Source organism: Camelus dromedarius, chromosome 16 (genome assembly GCF_036321535.1).
Source record: "Camelus dromedarius isolate mCamDro1 chromosome 16, mCamDro1.pat, whole genome shotgun sequence".
Taxonomy (NCBI): Eukaryota; Metazoa; Chordata; class Mammalia; order Artiodactyla; family Camelidae; genus Camelus; species Camelus dromedarius.
Window position 1 is genome coordinate 32144154 of NC_087451.1, and position 18342 is coordinate 32162495.

Sequence of the window (18342 nt, forward strand, 5' to 3'; positions counted from 1 at the left end):
TGGAAGTGGTGCTTACAGTACAGGAAGACTGCCTAATTCTGTTACTTTATTTTGCTGCTTCTTCCTTGTCCCCAACTCATGACAATCAGTCTTCTTCCTGGGATCTATTGAAGAGGTGGTTATTTTCACCAAGGAGTTTGATGGTAATATATAACTTGGGGTGCTCTTTCTGCTGTGCCTAGACCCAGCTAGCTCTGTGATACTGCACACATTGTTTAGAACAAAGCATCCATATACAAGTCAGTTCCTCAAAATACTCTGTATGTCATTCTAAGAACTGTGGAGAAAATTGGTGAGAACTGACAGGGAGCTAGCATCAGGGTGCTTGCAATTTAGTTCAGGAGAGGACCGAAGCATACCAGTACACAGGACAAAGGAGTGGTGGTTGAGATTTGACAGATGAGGAAGAAGACAGTCCAACCAGAGGAACTACAGTGTGTTTAGAGGTCACTTTCTTGACGGAACTGAAGGGTTCGTTTAGATAAGTAGCGAGTGAGAAGGGCAGGAAGTAGGTGATGGGCAAATTATGAAAAGTGGAACACCAAACTCAGGATAATTTGGACCTATAGAAAGCTACTTAAGACTTTAACAAAAAAACAGTGGTGTTTGAACTGATTTGGAGCACAAAATAGTTTGAGGTCAAATCAGGTCAGCCTTAAACGGTGATGCCTGGGCATTTGGGGGGCCGTGGTCTCTTGATCCACCAGTGTTCACCTTTCAGACTGACCCCCATTGATAGCAGCTGCTTAGAGAGGGTAGAGAGATCTCTCTTGGGCAACAGGAAAAAAGGTCAAAAGGCGCTTGGTGTGTCTTTACTGAGTTTTAATCATTCAGCATTTGGAGACTGGCCTGTCAACATGCATTTGAGCACTGTTGTTCTCTTGTGCTTGGATAAGCACCTTAAGGTTTCTTTGGGACCAGGAACCTTAATTATTAAACTGCCTTTAAGTTGGTCATCTCATCATTAAAATTCAGAATAATTTTTCTGCAGTGGGTGTTTTTCATGGTTTGGCACACAGTAGAGCAAGCAGCGTAGCCAAGATGTTTTCCATGTTGAGCAAAAACTGTAACAGATGGAGGTGGTGATTGTAAAGTACTTATTTAAAGTGTTAGGAATGAATCAGTGTAGTTTGAGTCCGAGTCAATAATCCGTACTAAGGGAGTCTGAGAAGTTGGAGAGCGCCCTAATAGTTTCTAATAAAATCTGTAACAAGCAACTGAAGGGAACTGATTTTAAATGGCTCTCGCAGTGCTGTTACCCTCGCCAGGGGCCTGTAGAATTTTTCTTAGGGATTAAAGTCTTTTAAAAAGCCTCTGTGTGTGTGCGTGTGTTTTCTTTCCCTTTTCTGAGAACTTGAAATTATGTGGTAGGGTGACCATAATTCTTTAAATTTGTCTTCAAGTCATGGCAGCATTTCAGTGTTGCTCGTGTGGGATTGACTGATCTTGGAAAAGCTGGGGAAGTCGCTGGCTATTGCAGAATTTCTGTAATGTAGGGACCAGCTATAAGTGGTATTTTTGGTTTTTTTACGTAGTTTAAGTATGTAATTGTTGCTATATGTATCTTTTATGTACAAATGTTCTTTCTTATACAAATTGCTTTCACAGACTGATAGAACTTTGAATAATTTTTTCCCTGAAGAAATGTTGAACCCCGTGCAAGCTGTTAGAATTAGAGTGTATGTTGAAGGCTGTAATGGGACTGCTATTCCAGAGCTGCACGGCTTCTTTCTTTCTTAAAAAAAAAATTATGATTCCTTTGTTTATTTACAGATGACTGAATATGTTCAGGCAAGAAAATATGCCCATATTTCAAAATACAGCAGCCTATAGACAAAATACTTACCTACCATTTTCCTAAAAGACACCTCTTTTCTGTAATTTGTATAGAAAGTTAAGTGCAGTTCTTGTCTCCCAGTATTGGTATGGAAGGGACGGGGAAGGGGAGTTACCTACTGTAAACCTTGAACCCTGCATTTAAAATCTTATTTGAAGTAAGCACAGAAATCCTGTACTTGGGTGTTTTCAGAATAAAACAAGAATCCCAGTTCTCTGTTAATGTGTTGGTGCCCACGAACAGCGTTACATCAAAGACACCTAATTTAGACAAAACTCAGCCCCCTAGGATTGCCATGTTTTGTTAGAGCTAATGCTGCTGATCGCTGTACTGCGTATTACACCTTCTTCCTTAACTGCCTCAGTAACCCGGGGGGTAGATATTATCACCACCTTATAGGTGGGGAAAGCAAAGTTGAGAACCCATGGATTTATTAGCCTCGAGTTCTTCCAGATCAGGTACATCCTAAGGGGTCTAAAGACCTCTGGCATTTTTTCTTTTTAAACTATTTGGAAACCCTTGAATTGGTATAGTATAAATGGAAATCTGCATTGCCTTTAGAATGGTCTCAGATTGAGGGTAGGGTGGGGGCAGCAGTGAATACTGTTATAAAAATTATATAATACAGAAAAGTAGAACACGTGAAGTGCTCTGAGTTGTCCATAGTGAAGAAAGTCTTATTTCTGGGAATTAATTTTTTTCATAAATCAGTGATGGTAAACTACCATGGTGGGGGTTTCTGAAGCCTCACTGTGTTATTTTCTGCTTCCCCATGTATTTTCTGTGTGAAAAGTTTGTACTGGAGGTGTGCGAGGCCCTGGTATGTTTCTTACATGTAACTTGGACCGTAATATTACTGTGTTCTCATGACTGAAATATTTCTTTTAGTTGAAGTATGATGTCCATGTAGAGAAGTTACATATCATAAGTGCACAGCCCCGTGAATTGTCCACACCCAGGCTGCCAACCCACAGGGCAAGAGATAGAACACTTGCGACACCTCAGGAGCACCCATGTTGTCCCTTCCATCGCCTGGAATAGTTTTCATTTTTCTGTAGGAACCTCTCACATCCTTTCTTATCATTTAGTTTCTTTCTGATTGGGTCTCAAACATTACTTTCAGTCTTTTTGCAACCAGAAAGAAAAAAAAAAAACCTTCACTGAAACTTGTATCTTCCTCCTTTCATAATCTCATCTCTTGATCAGTCTGCTTCCGTTAAACCAAAGTGTTTTGATGGCTACAAAGTCATAACTCCAGGGAATAGAGGCTGTGAGAACAGGCAGCTGTGCAGTTGACAGCTAAAAGCATGCCTTGGAATTTTCAAAACTGAATGGAAATTTGGTGGTTGAACTCAGCCATCTGTTTGTTAAGAGGTAACAAGTCAGCAAAAGGTAAGCTGCCCTTGTTTTGGGGAAGTGGTGATGGGAGCAGTTTCCTCCTTCTCAGAACTCTGATCAGGCTTAAAAATTACTTGTGAAGGCTGTGTGTGAGCTTTCATCTAAAACCATAGCAAATTCAGCACCGTCTTTGTAGATGCACACTCACCCACATCTGGTTCTGGTCCCCTTCTCTGTTCCACTTTAGACTCACTTGTGTTAATTGGTGCCCTTGGCTGTTCTACACATTTGAATAGAACTTTATTTTTAACTTTTAAATTACGCCATTCTGGTTTGGGGGCTTGTGTGTGAAGGCTTAGGTCCCCAGGGAACAGCTGGATTGGGAAGACCTGGTCCCTGCTCACACGTGGCCAGGCTTACCAAGCTCTTTCTCCTGGGCTTTGCCTCTAGCAGAACCAGTCTTTTAAAGTATTGAGTCGAGAGGTTTAGAGGCATGCATGGCAACACCTCGGCTTTCTGGCAAAGTAATACTCTGGATCCTAGAATGTGATGGAGAACCACAATTTTAGCTTCCCATGTATTCAAACATTACCTTAAAAGATAACATACACTTCCTATTTCCAGACCTTCCTGGGGGAGAAAAGCATACCAAACACCAAGTATTAATTTTGTTCTAGTTTAGAACTGTAGTTCTAAAGTGGTGCCAAATCTGGGAGTTGCCCTGGAGTTTCTGTTACTGTTGGGGAGACATTTTTTAGGGGGAGGTTTGCCTCTTCCGTAGTGAAGGTGACAAGGAGAAGGTGCACTTCTGTGGACCCCTAGGGCGGAGCACAGTTAGCCTTTTCTGCACAGTTATTGGTCACAGATTAAAACGGGCCTTTTCCAAGTGATTTCTTTATTCTGTTTTGATGCCCAGACAGGCCACAGTCACCTCCTTTTCGGCCTGGCTCTCCCCTGTCTTCCAGGAAATCTTTAGAATAGGTAAACAGCCCTCCATTTCAGGGATTTTAAAAGATATTTTGAAAAATGCTTGTTCATCGGCCTTCAGGGTTTATTGTTTATTATCATCATTGTAGGATAATGCTTTATAAGATAATTACTAGGCCACATCTTTCTTTAAGCCCTTTTTGGTAGATAACAGAAGCCTGGCCTTAAACTCCTTTGCTCTCGTGCTGTTGAGTCTTGTGTGTTGCCTGCACAGTGACAGGCTCCCTCCTGAGGTCACAGCATCACCTGTGGATGCTGGTGGGTTTACCTCGGTGCTTAAGGACGTTAATGTTGTGGCAGGGAGCACGTGGAGAGCCTCTCCCTCCCAAACCTTTATGCTTGGTGTGCACTTCATAATAGTCTACACACAATTTTTCTGGACACAGCACATTTCATTGTTTTTGAAATGCAGATTTTAAAATTATGAATGTATTTTACATATATTAGTTTGTATCATCACAATATTTAATAAAATACAATTTTTTAAGGGAAAATAATGATGAAAAAAGTTTTCATCACTGAGGCTGATGGGGTTTGCCAGTAGCTGATTCTTTCAGCTCTCTGTTCACATTTATTAGTTCTTGCAAGATTTGCTGCCTTATCTTGCACTCTTAAACTCAGTGGCTGACACCGCAGGCCAGAGGTTGGCCAGCATCACAGAGAGGCACCAACCTTATAAACTTCTCAGGACACAGCCTCTGTTCAGAAGTGAATTCACTAAGAGGCATCACTTAGCTGTTTGTTGGTTATTGGTCAGTCTCATTTACCCTTCCTAAAGTTGGTCTGACTTTGAAATATCAGTACGTTTACACCATGCTCTCTAAAGCAGTCCAGGTTCTAATCTGGTCACAAGTACAGCATCATGAATAATTTTGTGAAGAGTTTTACCGACTTCCTGTTTCTGCCATGTAGGTTAACTAGCCCTGTTCCGGTCCATCAGCATTTTCCCCTGTTTGCCGTTTTGGAGTTGGGCTCAGGTCTCTATTTTCTCTTTTAAGTTACTGACGACTTTTTTTTTTTTAATGCCTTACACCGTTTGCCTTTTGTTAGAAATCTAGAATTCAGAGGATGGCTTTTATTACTATCCCTAGATCTATTCCGCTCCTTACAATACTCTGCAGATGATAGTCCCATGGCCTAGCCCATCCGTGTGAGTCAGCATTGGAGAACACACTCGATTGGGATCTGAAAGTCTGCGTGGGATTCACTAGCCCGTAACCTTGGGTGGTCTTGTCACATTCCTAGGTCATTTTCACTTTATAGGATGCAGTGGCTCAGTTATATGCTGTCTGGGACTTCCCCCTGAGCTGGGCTAGTTGGCGTGCTGCCCACATTCTCCAGCTTGAATGCCTTGAGGCCCTTGGGGGTGAGAGAAGTAGGTAGGACTTGCTGTGCCTTTTCATTAAAATACTTTGTTCCTACATGAGGGCACATGGATGTGCACACAGGTTGCAGCGTGATGGACCTATTTGGTGGCTGGCCCATACATGGGATAACCTAGAGAGGATACTAGGAAATCCCAAGATTGCAGCCCTGTGATTCTGGAGATGGGCTTGAAGATCTCCGGAGAGGTCTGAAAGCCCTCTCTGTTGCTGCTCACGTCTGTTCTGCCTCTCTCCCTTTATTCTCCAGCATCCGTGTTTGCTGTTTTCCAGAGTCTCCCCTCAGAAACTCATCTCTTGCTTTTCTCTCCCTCTGCTTTCCTACTGAGGGTTTAATGCTAGATATTTGGGAGCCTGAATTCTCATTTCCAGATATAATTTCTTTTTCTTTTTAATTATCAGAGTTGACATAATGCTTGTTGTTTGAAATTACAAGAAGTCTTGCGTGCATGTAACTGATAATACTCCAAATAACACCTTTTAAATTAAAACAAACCTAAAGGGCAACATAATCGTCTTCATGGCTACCCCTTTTTAAGAGTGAAAAGGAAATAATTGCTTTTTTTCCCCTTGTCTTAATACTTTGCAGGTTTTGAATGAAGAATGTGACCAGAACTGGTACAAGGCAGAGCTCAATGGGAAAGACGGCTTCATCCCCAAGAATTACATAGAAATGAAACCACATCCGTAAGTTGGGCTCTGCTGACCCTCCAGGGTCAGACCCGCCTGCCTGTTTCAAATCATGTTTCTAAAATTGAGATCATTGGGATGAATGTCATACTTTTAATTCTGTCTTCCCAGGGAATTAGCAAAGCGTGTTGAGTTGTCCATGTTAATGAGAGTATATGAGAGTATAATAGTAATAGCCGATGTTTTAGGTAATAACTGTCCATAATCTTCAAATGACGAAACAGCAGTTATGCAGGCTCATCATTCTCTTTCCGTGAGACCCTTCGTACCAGATGCGTTTCATAATTCTTCATTTTTTGAGTTTTAGAAAGGGTACTTACCACATGGTTTTGTATTGACATGTTTGGTTTTCCTGTGGGACCATATCTTAATAATCTTTGTATCCCCAGAGCACAATACTTAGCATATAATTGATTTTTAATAAATGTACACTGTAATCACCGCCCTTGCCCTCCACTTCAGTGTTTTACTTCAGTGAAAACAAAATGCTCTCCTACTTAAAATGCTGAGAGCAGTGAAAAAAAAAGTTTTTTTTTTAATTCCAAAACCACTAGTGCCGCCGCACCCCCCCAGCGCAATTTATGTGGATACGTGACATGGTGGGACCCTGGGAGCCCTCACAGACCACTGTCCTCCCGCCCTCACCCACCACCTCTTCTATCGTCCCTGCTCCTCTCTCAAAGCAGTCATTTTCTTGTGAGTATGTCAGAACTGAGGCTGTCATTGCTCAGACCAGAATGCCACTGAGACACAAAGAAATGTAGGTCCCTGCTATTTGCTTGTTTTAACACAAAATGTAAATAAGACTTTGAGATGACTGCCACCCTTGAGTAGCAGCCCTTTGTCCCTTTCGCCCATTGTCACTGTTCTAATGTGTCCCAGTCATTTCTCATCCCCCAGGGACTAGAGCAGAGATCCTAACCACACCTTATCTTACACAAATCTTGCAGCATCCTACATAGAACTTAATGCCATAGAGCTCGAAAGGCCCTTGACAATGGTCTAGTTCATTCCTCGTTATCCTACAAATTAGGAAAGCTTCTAGTATTTTTATTTCAAAACCAGTGATTTTTGAGTATAGTTTTCATTCTAAAAGACTCATATAGAGCAATATATGAATTTCTCCCATACACGTACTCCTTTCAGAGGTAACCACTAGCAATTAAATGTGGCCCAAATGCTACTTCATGAACCCAGTCTGTTCTAAAACGAGGATTTGCCTTCGGTAAAACAAACAAATGATTCAAGAGCTTCACCATAAAACTCTTTTGGGTCCATGCCTTAGTCAATAAACTCTTACACGGTTCTTATCATGTAGCAGAGACCGTGCTAGGAGCTGGGAAGTTAGGTTCTGTAGTTAAATTATAGTATAATAAAAGTCCGTGTAGTTAATGTGAAGTTCTTCGAGATACCACATCCAGGAAGCCTTAACCTGGAGAGATAAGCTGGGGTTACCCTACAATTTGGTAATGGGAAGTCACCTATACAGAAGTTTCCATAATGAAGAATCTGTCCTCAAGGAAGAAGGTCCTCAAGGAAGTTTTTTCCTTTAAGAAGAACCAGACACCTTATAATGGATCAGTAAATGTTTCTTTGAATGATTTGCAGGGAGAAAACCAGTCTAGCTGATAAAGTATACTTTTCTAGTTTTTGTTTGGAACTTGTACTCTCTAAATCTTTGTAACTATATGAGTTTGATCTCTCCCCCCAGAAAAGATACTAGATTCCTTGGAGAATTTGCCTTCCTCTTTATAAACTCCCTTGTAACCTGCACCTTGCTTTTGTGCCTAGTAGCTCAGAAAGTAGTTCTGATCTGATACTGAGACCCAAATTCTTGTGCAAAGGCCTGGACCAATTTGTTCATGATAATAGAAGCCAAAAGTATTAAATCTTCAAAGGTGCATATGGGAGAGATCCTGACCCTCTGTCAGTAGATTGATAATGTCCCTCATTGGACGTCCCTGTAACATTAGATTGGCGGTTATGGACACGCACCCATGCCCAGGTTACTAAAATGTAGGCACACGTAGTGCAGAAAACTCCAAAAGATGAGATGACTACAGATTCCGGAGGCATTCTTGTTGCCACTTAGTGTCCGTATTTGCTTTGGGGGCCGTGTGGGCTTTTCACGGACAGCATCACAGAATGCACTCCGTGGGGGGAGGCAGTCGGGTGGTGGTTAATGGGAGTCGCAAAGTGCATCCTCCCTCAGTCCATACAAGGCAAGTAATCTGTGCACATCTACTCCTTCAGTCCATCCTCAAAATAGATCAAGGGTTGGCTAAACTGCTTCTGTAAAGGTCCAGATAATAAATACTTTAACCCTTATGGGCCATGTGCAGTCTCTGTCATATCACATTCTCTTCTTTTGAATTTTTTAAAACCCAGTTCTTAAAAAAAATTTAGATTGTGGGCCATACAAAAACCAGACCGATTTAGACCAAGGGGCATAATTTGCTGACTTCTGCATTAGATCCAGTGATAACAAAATTAACTTAAGTTCCTTTTCATTTTCATATTTCCAGGCCGAAAGGGAATTCAGCAGAAGCATCAGACTGTAATTTTTATATTGAATAAAATGCCTGTGGCTCTAAATCCTTGTTTTCCTTCCAGTTGCTTCATGTGGTGTAGGCATTTCATATCTGACTGTTGAAAACAGAGGAAAGGCTGCCTTCCTTGGATAGTTGCAGTTACTGACACAACTGATTAGCCTTTTAGGAAGAGTCACCCTCATGGCTGCTTCTCTCTTCCCACTATAAAGAGCTTTGGAATAACAGTCGATCGGGAAGCAGCCAGCACAGGCTCGGTGGTGGTGTTCTTCACAGACGTGATCTGAAAGGCAGGCAGTGCTCATCCAGTCCAAGCTCTGAAAAAGGATAGCATATTGCCAAAAAAAGGCCATGCCCTTGTACCTGTGTGGTGGTTGGCCTTACAGGCCTGTGTCACCTTATGGGATGTGACTGGATGTCCGTGAGTACAGGGTCAGTGTTGTCTCGGAGCTGTGGGAGAGCACAGAGGACCTGGCCCCCTTCCTTCTCCTCTTCCTCCCTTCCTCCCCCACCTTCTAGTTTTTGTTAGGGAGGAAGAGGGAAGTTTAAAATGGAGTATGACCTAATACTGCATTTGAGCTAACAAATTAAACACAGGCTACAAAATGATTGTTGGCATTACTGTTGCAGCATGAGTTGTATATACTGGGGGTGGATCCAAATATATGCTTTTCCCATTAGATGAATATGGAAGGGAGCCTGTAGGATGTAATAAAGAATTGAATTGGAAAGTAAGATGCCTCCTCCCATTAGCTTTCTCCCTTTTTATTTGTATTGTAGTATAAACCCATCTTTTTAAAACTTTAAAAAATTTTTTGACCATAGCCATGTAGTTACATAAAGATATCACTATTAAAGGAAGCTAATCAAATTTACAAACAGTATAAAATGTTTTAACTGAGAGATAGCTGTTCCTCATATAGTGTCATATCCCTTACGTTGTGGGACATCTTTGAGAGGGAGGGAGAGAGAGAGAGAGAGAGAGAGAGAGTGTGTGTGTGTGTGTGTGTGTGTGTGTGTGTGTGTGTGTGTGTGTGTGTTTAGTGAAAACAGGAGCAGATACAAAAAAAAATCTTTAGTAAAATAGTCTCCAAGTAATTTTCTATTTTTCAATCTGGGTGCTGATAACAGGGGTGTGTTTACTTTGTAAAAATTCCAATCAGAGTACTTCAGTCCACTACAGTTTTTTAAATTGAAAATGAAAAATGAGTTAATTTTAAGCTGAGGGCAAGAAAACACTGAAGCCACATCTGTATATTTGTGCACTGTAAGGGAAGGTCTAAAAACATACGCGTCCAACTGCCGACAGTTGCTGCCTCTGGGGAGTTTGAGGAAAGAGTCTTGCTTTTTATTTTTACTTCAGGCTCATCTAAGCTATTTTAATTTAGATTCATTACTTATACTTTATAAAAGGGAGAAAGAAAGAACATGCCTGGTGGGAAGACTAGGTGGGGTGGTTTAAAAGGAAAGAGTATGGCTGTTAAGAACCTTCAGCCCCCCTCCCAGCCAAGTGCCTACTGTGTGCACGTGCATCAGGAACTGGAGAGCAGAGGGATTCTCAGCTCTGTTAGCTGTCCTTTCAGAGCTGGAGATCATTCTATTGTGTTAATATGTGATTTCTCTTGTGCGCCCTTGTTTCCAGGCAGTGGGGGACTCATTCTCGATTCCATGAATCCCTCACTTTTTCTTTTGACCAAGGTGAATTAGCATTGGGAGCAAAAGAATCTGTAACTTGCTCCAAATGAAAAAAATCAAATTTTGCAACTAGCTGCTTCTGCACAGGATAAATTACGGCGTTTCTAGTAGTTCTGGGAAGCCACACTCTGAGCAGTGACGGCAGAAAGAGGCCTTGAGAGGAATGCCAACCGGAGCCACCGGTCGAGGCTGCTCCCTCACAGCCGGATCCTCTCCCCTTGGGGCTGACAAGACCCAGCAGCCCTGTCTGTCTCCAGCTTCTGGGCCTTCCAGCTTTCCTAGCCCCGTTTCTCTTCATCCCACTGAGGCAGAGCTGCTGCCTTATCAAAGGCGGCGAGCAGGGCCTGTCTCCCCTTACGTGGCTCATCCTGTGCTCAGGTCGATAGGCCTGGGCTTTCCCCAGTGCCTCGCTGATGACTCAGGAGGGCGCCCAGGAGGCCCGTTTTTAAGTGTCTTCCTCTACAGAGTGGCTCTCGATGGTGTCTCTTGAGTCAGTTTCTGGAGAGTGAGGAAGGGTGAGGACGCCTGAAGGGAGACAGTCCTCTCTCGGGAGTGACTGAGCAAGTCCCCTGTGGAGACTGAAGGGTAGAGAGGGAGGCCCCTTCCTCTGGCAAGGAGTGTTCTGTTCCTCACATTTCAGAGGCTGGATATCCCGTTTCTTTGTGGGGAAGCAGATGTTGACTGGCTTGCCTTCCTTCCTTAGGTGGTTTTTTGGCAAAATCCCCAGAGCCAAGGCAGAAGAAATGCTTAGCAAACAGCGGCACGATGGGGCTTTTCTGATCCGAGAGAGTGAGAGTGCGCCTGGGGATTTCTCCCTCTCTGTCAAGTAAGTGTTTCCTGCTCTGGTGCCCGGGGTCCTTCTCCAGCTGATGTAAATTGTGAAGCCACAGGCCGGATGTCTGGCTACACGCACCAAAGGTGGCAAAATAGGAGAGGTTTAGCCTAAACAGTGTTTTACAAGTCAGAAAGTTTTACATTAAGATCCTAACTTCTGGCTCCTCGTAAAAATTCCCTCTGGCAGCACTGGGTTTCAGTTCCCATGTGGAAACAGTCTTTAGTTACTGGGAGCAAATACTGGTCGGATTTCCCAAATCCTCACCACTCTGCGGTATTCTCCACACACACAGCTCTGTCCTCCTCAGGGCCCCCTGCAGCTCTCTTTTAACTGATCACCATTTCAGCTGCCTTGTGCGTCTTTACCAGATACCAGGGATCTAGCTGAAACCTACCAGCACCAGCCTAGGCCTCTCCTGTTGACTTAAAAGGTTACTACAAGGGTTTTAGGGGTTTTGGCTTTCACAGTGGTAAGTTTAAATGCAGAGGGGAATGGGGAAGGCATGGAGTTATACCTTGGGAATCATGGAGAATATAAATTGGAACTTGGAAAATCCTAAATTGATCACTCCGCATCCATGACATAAGGATTTTGAATCAAACTGTCATTTCCATATGTGTTTTGACTCAGTCCATTTCTAACTAGCATATTATCACAGGAATCCCTCCCCTCAGAATCTTACAAATCAGTCATTATTTATATGACAAAGAGGTGGTCAGATTAAAACTCAGATGACTTTTAGTATAGATTGCATTGATTATTTTAAAATGAAGACTGAAACAATTTGCCATTTACAAATGATATAAAGATTTTCCAGTTTCAAAAATCAACTGAATATCTTGTTTCATTTTAGGACCAAATGTGTGGTTACAGTGTAGATTTTTTAAATGTAGATTTAAATTTAGAATTTTTGTGTTCTTTCTCGTAGTGAAGATATGGGAGGTGGTTTCAGGTGATATTTGCAGTATCTTACAGATTTGTTTCCAGTATAGTTAGGTTTTAGTCCCAGCGTGAAAAAATTAAGCTGGATCTAATTACTGGTTTTCTTCTTTTAACAATGGCTTTTTTTTTTACTAGACTTTTTTTTTTTTTTTAGAGCAGTTTTAGGTTCATAGCAAAATTGAGTGGAAGGTACAGAGATTTCCCGTGTACCCCCTTACTCCCACGTACATAGAAACAGTGGCTTTTTGATGTGCTTGATTAAACACATGCAAATGAGGATCTGGTGAAGAGCATCTTGAGGTGGAAGAGTCTTTAAGCTTCTAGTTAACTTGTGTTTCTTCATCTGTTTTCCTTACATTTTATACTGACCTGAGTATAAATCAAACAATGGAGGACGAGGAATACAAGCAATTAATCCTTGAATAATGGCCCCAAACCCCGTGGCAGTTAGTGTTCCGTTGTCCGATTACCAGGGTCCCTGCCGGTGTTCATGCCCTGCCTGCCAGGAAGCCCCTCCCCCCATTCCATTTTATCAAATAAAACCTTTAAAGAGTCCACATATCTATTGTTTTAGAAATAAAATTTGGAACAGATGTCATAACCACCTTTAACAACACAAGCACATGCACAAAGGAGGTTCACGAATCCACAATCTCTAGTTTCAAGGTGTGGTGAGTCTGTAATGGAAAAACTGCTACTTAACAGCTCATTGTCATGGACTCTTGTACTTTTTGCAGAAACCACCTGCATTGCATGGTGGGAGTGGGCTTCCGTGGGGCCTGAAGTGTCATTTGAGTATGTCCTTCCTCATAGAACTTTTCTCCCCATCTACCTTTTTTCCCCACATAACAATGCTATGAAATAGCATTACTGTCTCTAAACACTTGGTAGCTCCTGTTCAGTGTCTTCCCTGAAGCTCAGTGCTGCCACCTGCTGGGCTGTTTTAAAGAAGTGTTTATGCTTTAATGTTGATGGGAGGAGAGACTCGTTCATTGACTTAACAGATCTTCAGAGAGTGCCTTTTGAGGGCTGGGCGCTGGTGTGGACACTGAGGACTCAGCAGAAGGTAGGACAGGCACAGCCTTCACTGAGCTGATTTTCTGGGCAGATAGCACAGTGGCCACTCAGGTTCTTGCTACCTGTGTGGGTCAGTATAAAAGGGGGCATTTACCTTCCTACCAGGTGGTAGAGAAGCCTTGAGGGGGGTGTGCCTGGGCCTCTTCTTTATGTTCCAGCATATTCTTTTGTTCTGAGACCTTTTTCCCATGAGTAGAACTAAAATCCCTGAGTGGAAAACATGACTTTAAACTCTTCCCAGTTGCAGTCCCTCCTCTTCTCACCTTATTTCCTGTCCTACCTTTTGTACTCTTTAAATAGCACATAAGATTTCAGTTCTTTTTCTATTTGGAGCACATAGAGGTATTCCATAGGTTAGGACATTTCTCTTTTTATTTACAAATGTCCCCAGAATTAGACAGACTGCCAGACAGGGTTTCCCTGTCTGGTGAGGATTCTTCTTGTTGTCGCTGGTAATCGGCAGTCCTGACGGAGGGGTCTCATCGCTCCACGATTAACCTAACTCTCCAGCCAAGGAGTCAAGCTGCACTACGGTCCTGAGCGCCTCGGCCTGTGGGAGGTGTGGCCGGAACACTAGTTCTTTCAAGATGCCTCCTTGGTGGGCAGGTGGCCCTGAGTAGCTGGGACCGAGCCCTCTGGCCTGTTCTCACGTGTGTCCTCTGCCCCTCCCCAGGTTTGGAAATGACGTGCAGCACTTCAAGGTGCTCCGAGACGGAGCTGGAAAGTATTTCCTCTGGGTGGTGAAGTTCAATTCTTTGAATGAGCTGGTAGATTATCACAGATCTACATCCGTCTCTAGAAACCAGCAGATTTTCCTCCGGGACATAGAGCAGGTGCCACAGGTAAGCCTCATGAGCAGCGAGAGCAAGATCAGTTTTAGTAACTAAGAATAGCTCCAAAAAGAATATGAGATGAATACATGTATGCTCGTGTGTGACTGAAGCATTATGCTGCAGACGAGAAATTGGCACAACATTGTAAACTGACTATACTTCAATAAAAATATTTTAAAAAATAGCTCCTCGGATGATCCAGCAATCCCACTCTGGGCATATATCCAGAGAGAACCTTAATTTGAAAAGATACAGGGAGAAGATAGCTCAAGTGGTAGAGTGCATGCTTAGCATATACGAGGTCCTGGGTTCAATCCCCAGTACCTCCATCGAAAAACTAAATAAATAAATAAACCTAATTACCACCCCCCCCAAACAAACAAACAAAAATTTTTTTTAAAAAAAAGAAGAAAAAAAAGAGAAGATATGTATGCCCCAATGTTCACAGCAGCAGTATTTACAATAGCTAAGACAAATGACTGGATAAAGAAGTTGCGGTATATTTCTACAATGGAATACTACTTAGCCATAAAGAGGAATGAAATATTGCCATTTGTAGCAACATGGATGGACCTGGAGATTGTCATTCTAAGTGAAGTAAGCCAGAAATAGAGAGAAATTACCATATGATATCACTTATATATGGAATGTTAAAAAAAATGTATTTACAGAACAGAAACAGACTCACAGACATAGAAAACATGGTTATGGGGGTTGGGGAGGAAGGGCGTTGGTAGGGATAAATTAAGAGTTCAAGATTGGCAGATACTAGCTACTATATATAAAATAAACAAGGTCCTACTATATAACACACTGAACTATATTCAATATTTTGTAGTAACCTATAGTGAAAAATAATATGAAAACAAATATATGGATGATTGAACTATTATGCTGTACACCAGAAATTGACACAACATTGTAAACTGACAATACTTCAATTAAAAAAAAAGAATAGCTTCTTAGGCGTGTGCTTAGTATGCACGAGGTCCTGGGTTCAGTCCCCAATATGTCCACTAAAGAATAAAGAAAAATGGAAAAATCTTAAATTAGTATCAACCTTACCAAAACAAACAAAAAAAGGAAAAGAATAGCTCCTCGGGCAAGTGGGTGTTTTTTTCAAAGGATCACCTCTGGGGCTTCCATACTCATTATTCAAAATGTCGTCCTTAAGATTTGAAGTTTGAAATAAGAAATAGTTTTGCCTTTTCCAGAGGTTGCCTCTCTGAAGTGATGTGTTGCTAGTTAACCTTGTGTCTCTAGGAACAGAGTCTTTAACACACTCTCAAATATCCTTGAAGTCAACTGTGAAGAAAACCATACTAGTAAGGGAGTGGGATCCACACTCACTCCAGTATTTGTTTCTCAACTCCTGGTCGTGTGTTTTGGTTAGCACCACCTTATTTTATTCAAGCTCTGAACCTTTGACTCTAAAACCTTAATAAAAATTTTGTAAGTGACAAAGTGATAGGAACTAAAACGTTTATTTTCCTGTCTGGGATTGTAAACAAAACTTCCCAGTGTCTGTTCCCGAAGTTCTTTCCCCTCAAAACAGCATGTGCTTCTCTCTGCTTAATGATAGGGCCCAACTGGGCGCCATCAGGGGTGTGCACCTGAGTGTTTTTTGGAGCACTGATGAAAGATTACATGGCCCCCAATCTGTAAGAATTAGTGGGACGAAGGGGAGAACTGGGGGTTATTTTAGGAACTGTGAATAAGCTGGCCCATGTCTGTTTCCCCCGATCACTTGTCCCGCTCACGAGGGGGCTGGGCCGTGACACGGATGCAATGTGTGTTCTCCCCCCGCCTCTCTTCTGCAGCAGCCAACATACGTCCAAGCTCTCTTTGACTTCGATCCCCAGGAGGATGGAGAGCTGGGATTCCGCCGGGGAGACTTTATCCACGTCATGGATAACTCAGACCCCAACTGGTGGAAAGGGGCTTGCCACGGGCAGACCGGCATGTTTCCGCGCAATTACGTCACCCCCGTGAACCGGAACGTCTAAGAATCGAGATTATTTAAAGAGAGTGGAAAATTTTAAACACGTACAAAAGAATTAAACCCACAAGCTGCCTCTAACAGCAGCCTGTGAGGGAGCTCAGAACACCTGGCTGGGTCACCTGGTGACCTCCTCTCACTTTGGTTGGAACTTTGGGGGGTGGGGGGGAGTTGGATATAACAATGCCAAAACTTACCTATAAATTAAGAAGAGAGTTTTTATTACAAAATTTTCACCGCTGCTCCTATTTCTCCTCCTTTGTCCTTTTTTTCATCCTTTTTCTCTTCTGTCCATCAGTGCATGACGTTTAATGCCACATATAGTCCTAGCTGATGCCAATAATAAAAGAGAAGAAACCAAGTGGGCTGATATTTTCTCTATGCAAAATGTCTTGAGTCGGAACGACGGGAGAACAGCCGTTCCTGTGTTCCGCGTATATACACACAAAAGGCTAGGCGGGGGGCCTTGCTGTTGAGCTTCTGCCAGAGGAAGATGGGGGCGAGCAGGAACCTGCCCTGCAGCCCCCCAGCCCCGCTGGTATATTTGGTCAAAGTCCGACGTAGAGAAGGGGTGACGGGGGAGTGGTGCCCCTCGGGCGTCCTGCGAGCCAGGCCCCAAGCTGATGTCTCTTCCACTCTGTCTTCCCTTTCTAGTGGTGTTCTCCAGCATGTTGTTTCTCATAGTGCCTTTTGCCTCATTTCAAGGGTTGCTTCTGAGTGGTGTTTTTTATTTGTTTTGTTTTAAAATAAGTTAAAGACAGCCAATTTGTCTCCTACTCTGTGTAAATATTTTCCCCTCGGGGGAGGGAAAGCAGGGTAGAGGAGACTGAAGTGAGGGTGTGGGCGTCCTGCCTGTGCAAAGCCAGAGTCTCTCAGCTTTAATATCCGTCAGCCCCTCCTGCACCCCCCCCCCCCGAGTTGAAGGGGCCAGAGCCCTGTTATCTGGAGTTGTTACCCTGGAGTGTAGTGTGACCCAGTTGCAACGCCTCCCCCCCCTTAACGCCTGCCTGGATCCAGCTGAAAGGGGGTCAGGGTTCTTGACCTTGTGGTCTCAGGTGTTGTCCGCCCCCTCCTTAGCCCCAGTGGCCCCCAGGCGCCAGGCTAGAGCCAGCAAGTTTCAGACACAGAAAAGCCCAAGGAGTTGAACTGTATCAGATTATACCATGTTTCTGCACTGGGGGGAAAATGTGAGTTTTCACTTTTTCTTTTTTTTTTTTTTTTTGCCCTAAAAGCTAGAGGTATCTGTTCATGGCTCTCACCTTTTGTGTCCCCTACCTGACCTGCCCAAGTGAGCTTAGGGCAGCATTCAAGAAGCAGCCTGGGTGATTTTTCATGTCCCTGTTCACAGCGGGCTGTGTTCATAGCTGCTCCACCCGACCCCCTGAAAAGGAAATACCTCCATGAAGCAGGGATACTTGGAAGGAAGGGTTGCAAATCTAGGAAGGCTGCAACCGTTGCAAAGCTCTTTCTGTCCGCCTCCTGTTGGCTTCTTGTCCCTTGTGGTGATGTGCCTGCGAACTCTCCCCTCACCCCGTCCCCTTCCCGCAACCAAAACGGGACCGCCAGGACTTGGTGACAGCCTTTGGGTTCTGAAGCGGTTCGGTCAGCGTCCCACGGGCTGTGGTCATACAGCCGGACTCGGCCAGGAGCATTGGGAGGCCCCGGAGGCTAGAGCATCGCCTCTCCCGCCCCCACTCTGCTAGCTTCTCTTTTCTTCGCTGATGATAAAAGGAATCTCTGGCATTCTACACCTGGACCATTTGATTGTTTTATTTTGGAATTGGTGTATATCATGAAGCCTTGCTGAACTCAGTTTTGTGTGTATATATTTAAAAGAAAATCAGTGTTTAAATAAAAAGACCTATGTACTTAATCCTTTAACTCTGCGGATAGCGTTTGGTAGGTAGTGATTAACTGTGAATAATAAACATACAATGAATTCTTCACTCTGTATCTTTTCTTTTTTTCCCCCTTCGCCTTAAAGTAAAAACCTAAAAACTCTGTCAGGGACTCAGGACACTTGTGTCCTTATTTTGGACTCACCTCGCTCCTTGGGGAGCATGTTGGTCTTGTGGGGCTTCCAGAGGCGTGATGTCCACACCACACTGCTCATCAGAGCCCCAGACCCCACCCTCCAACACTCCGAGGGCACCAGCCAGTGCGCCTGTTTTTTCCAGC

General features: G+C 43.3%; 1 protein-coding gene across 1 annotated transcript in view; it reads left to right on the forward strand.

Moving 5' to 3' along the window:
• GRB2 (growth factor receptor bound protein 2) overlaps window positions 1-18110 on the forward strand; it is a 60278-nt gene extending 42168 nt beyond the window's left edge. The window contains exons 3-6 of the mRNA XM_010998391.3: window positions 6134-6231; window positions 11182-11304; window positions 14006-14174; window positions 15986-18110. Coding sequence (XP_010996693.1) covers window positions 6134-6231; window positions 11182-11304; window positions 14006-14174; window positions 15986-16171 — 576 coding nt within the window. The 3' untranslated portion in view covers window positions 16172-18110. The remainder of the gene's footprint in view (window positions 1-6133; window positions 6232-11181; window positions 11305-14005; window positions 14175-15985) is intronic.
• Window positions 18111-18342: the final 232 nt, after the last annotated feature.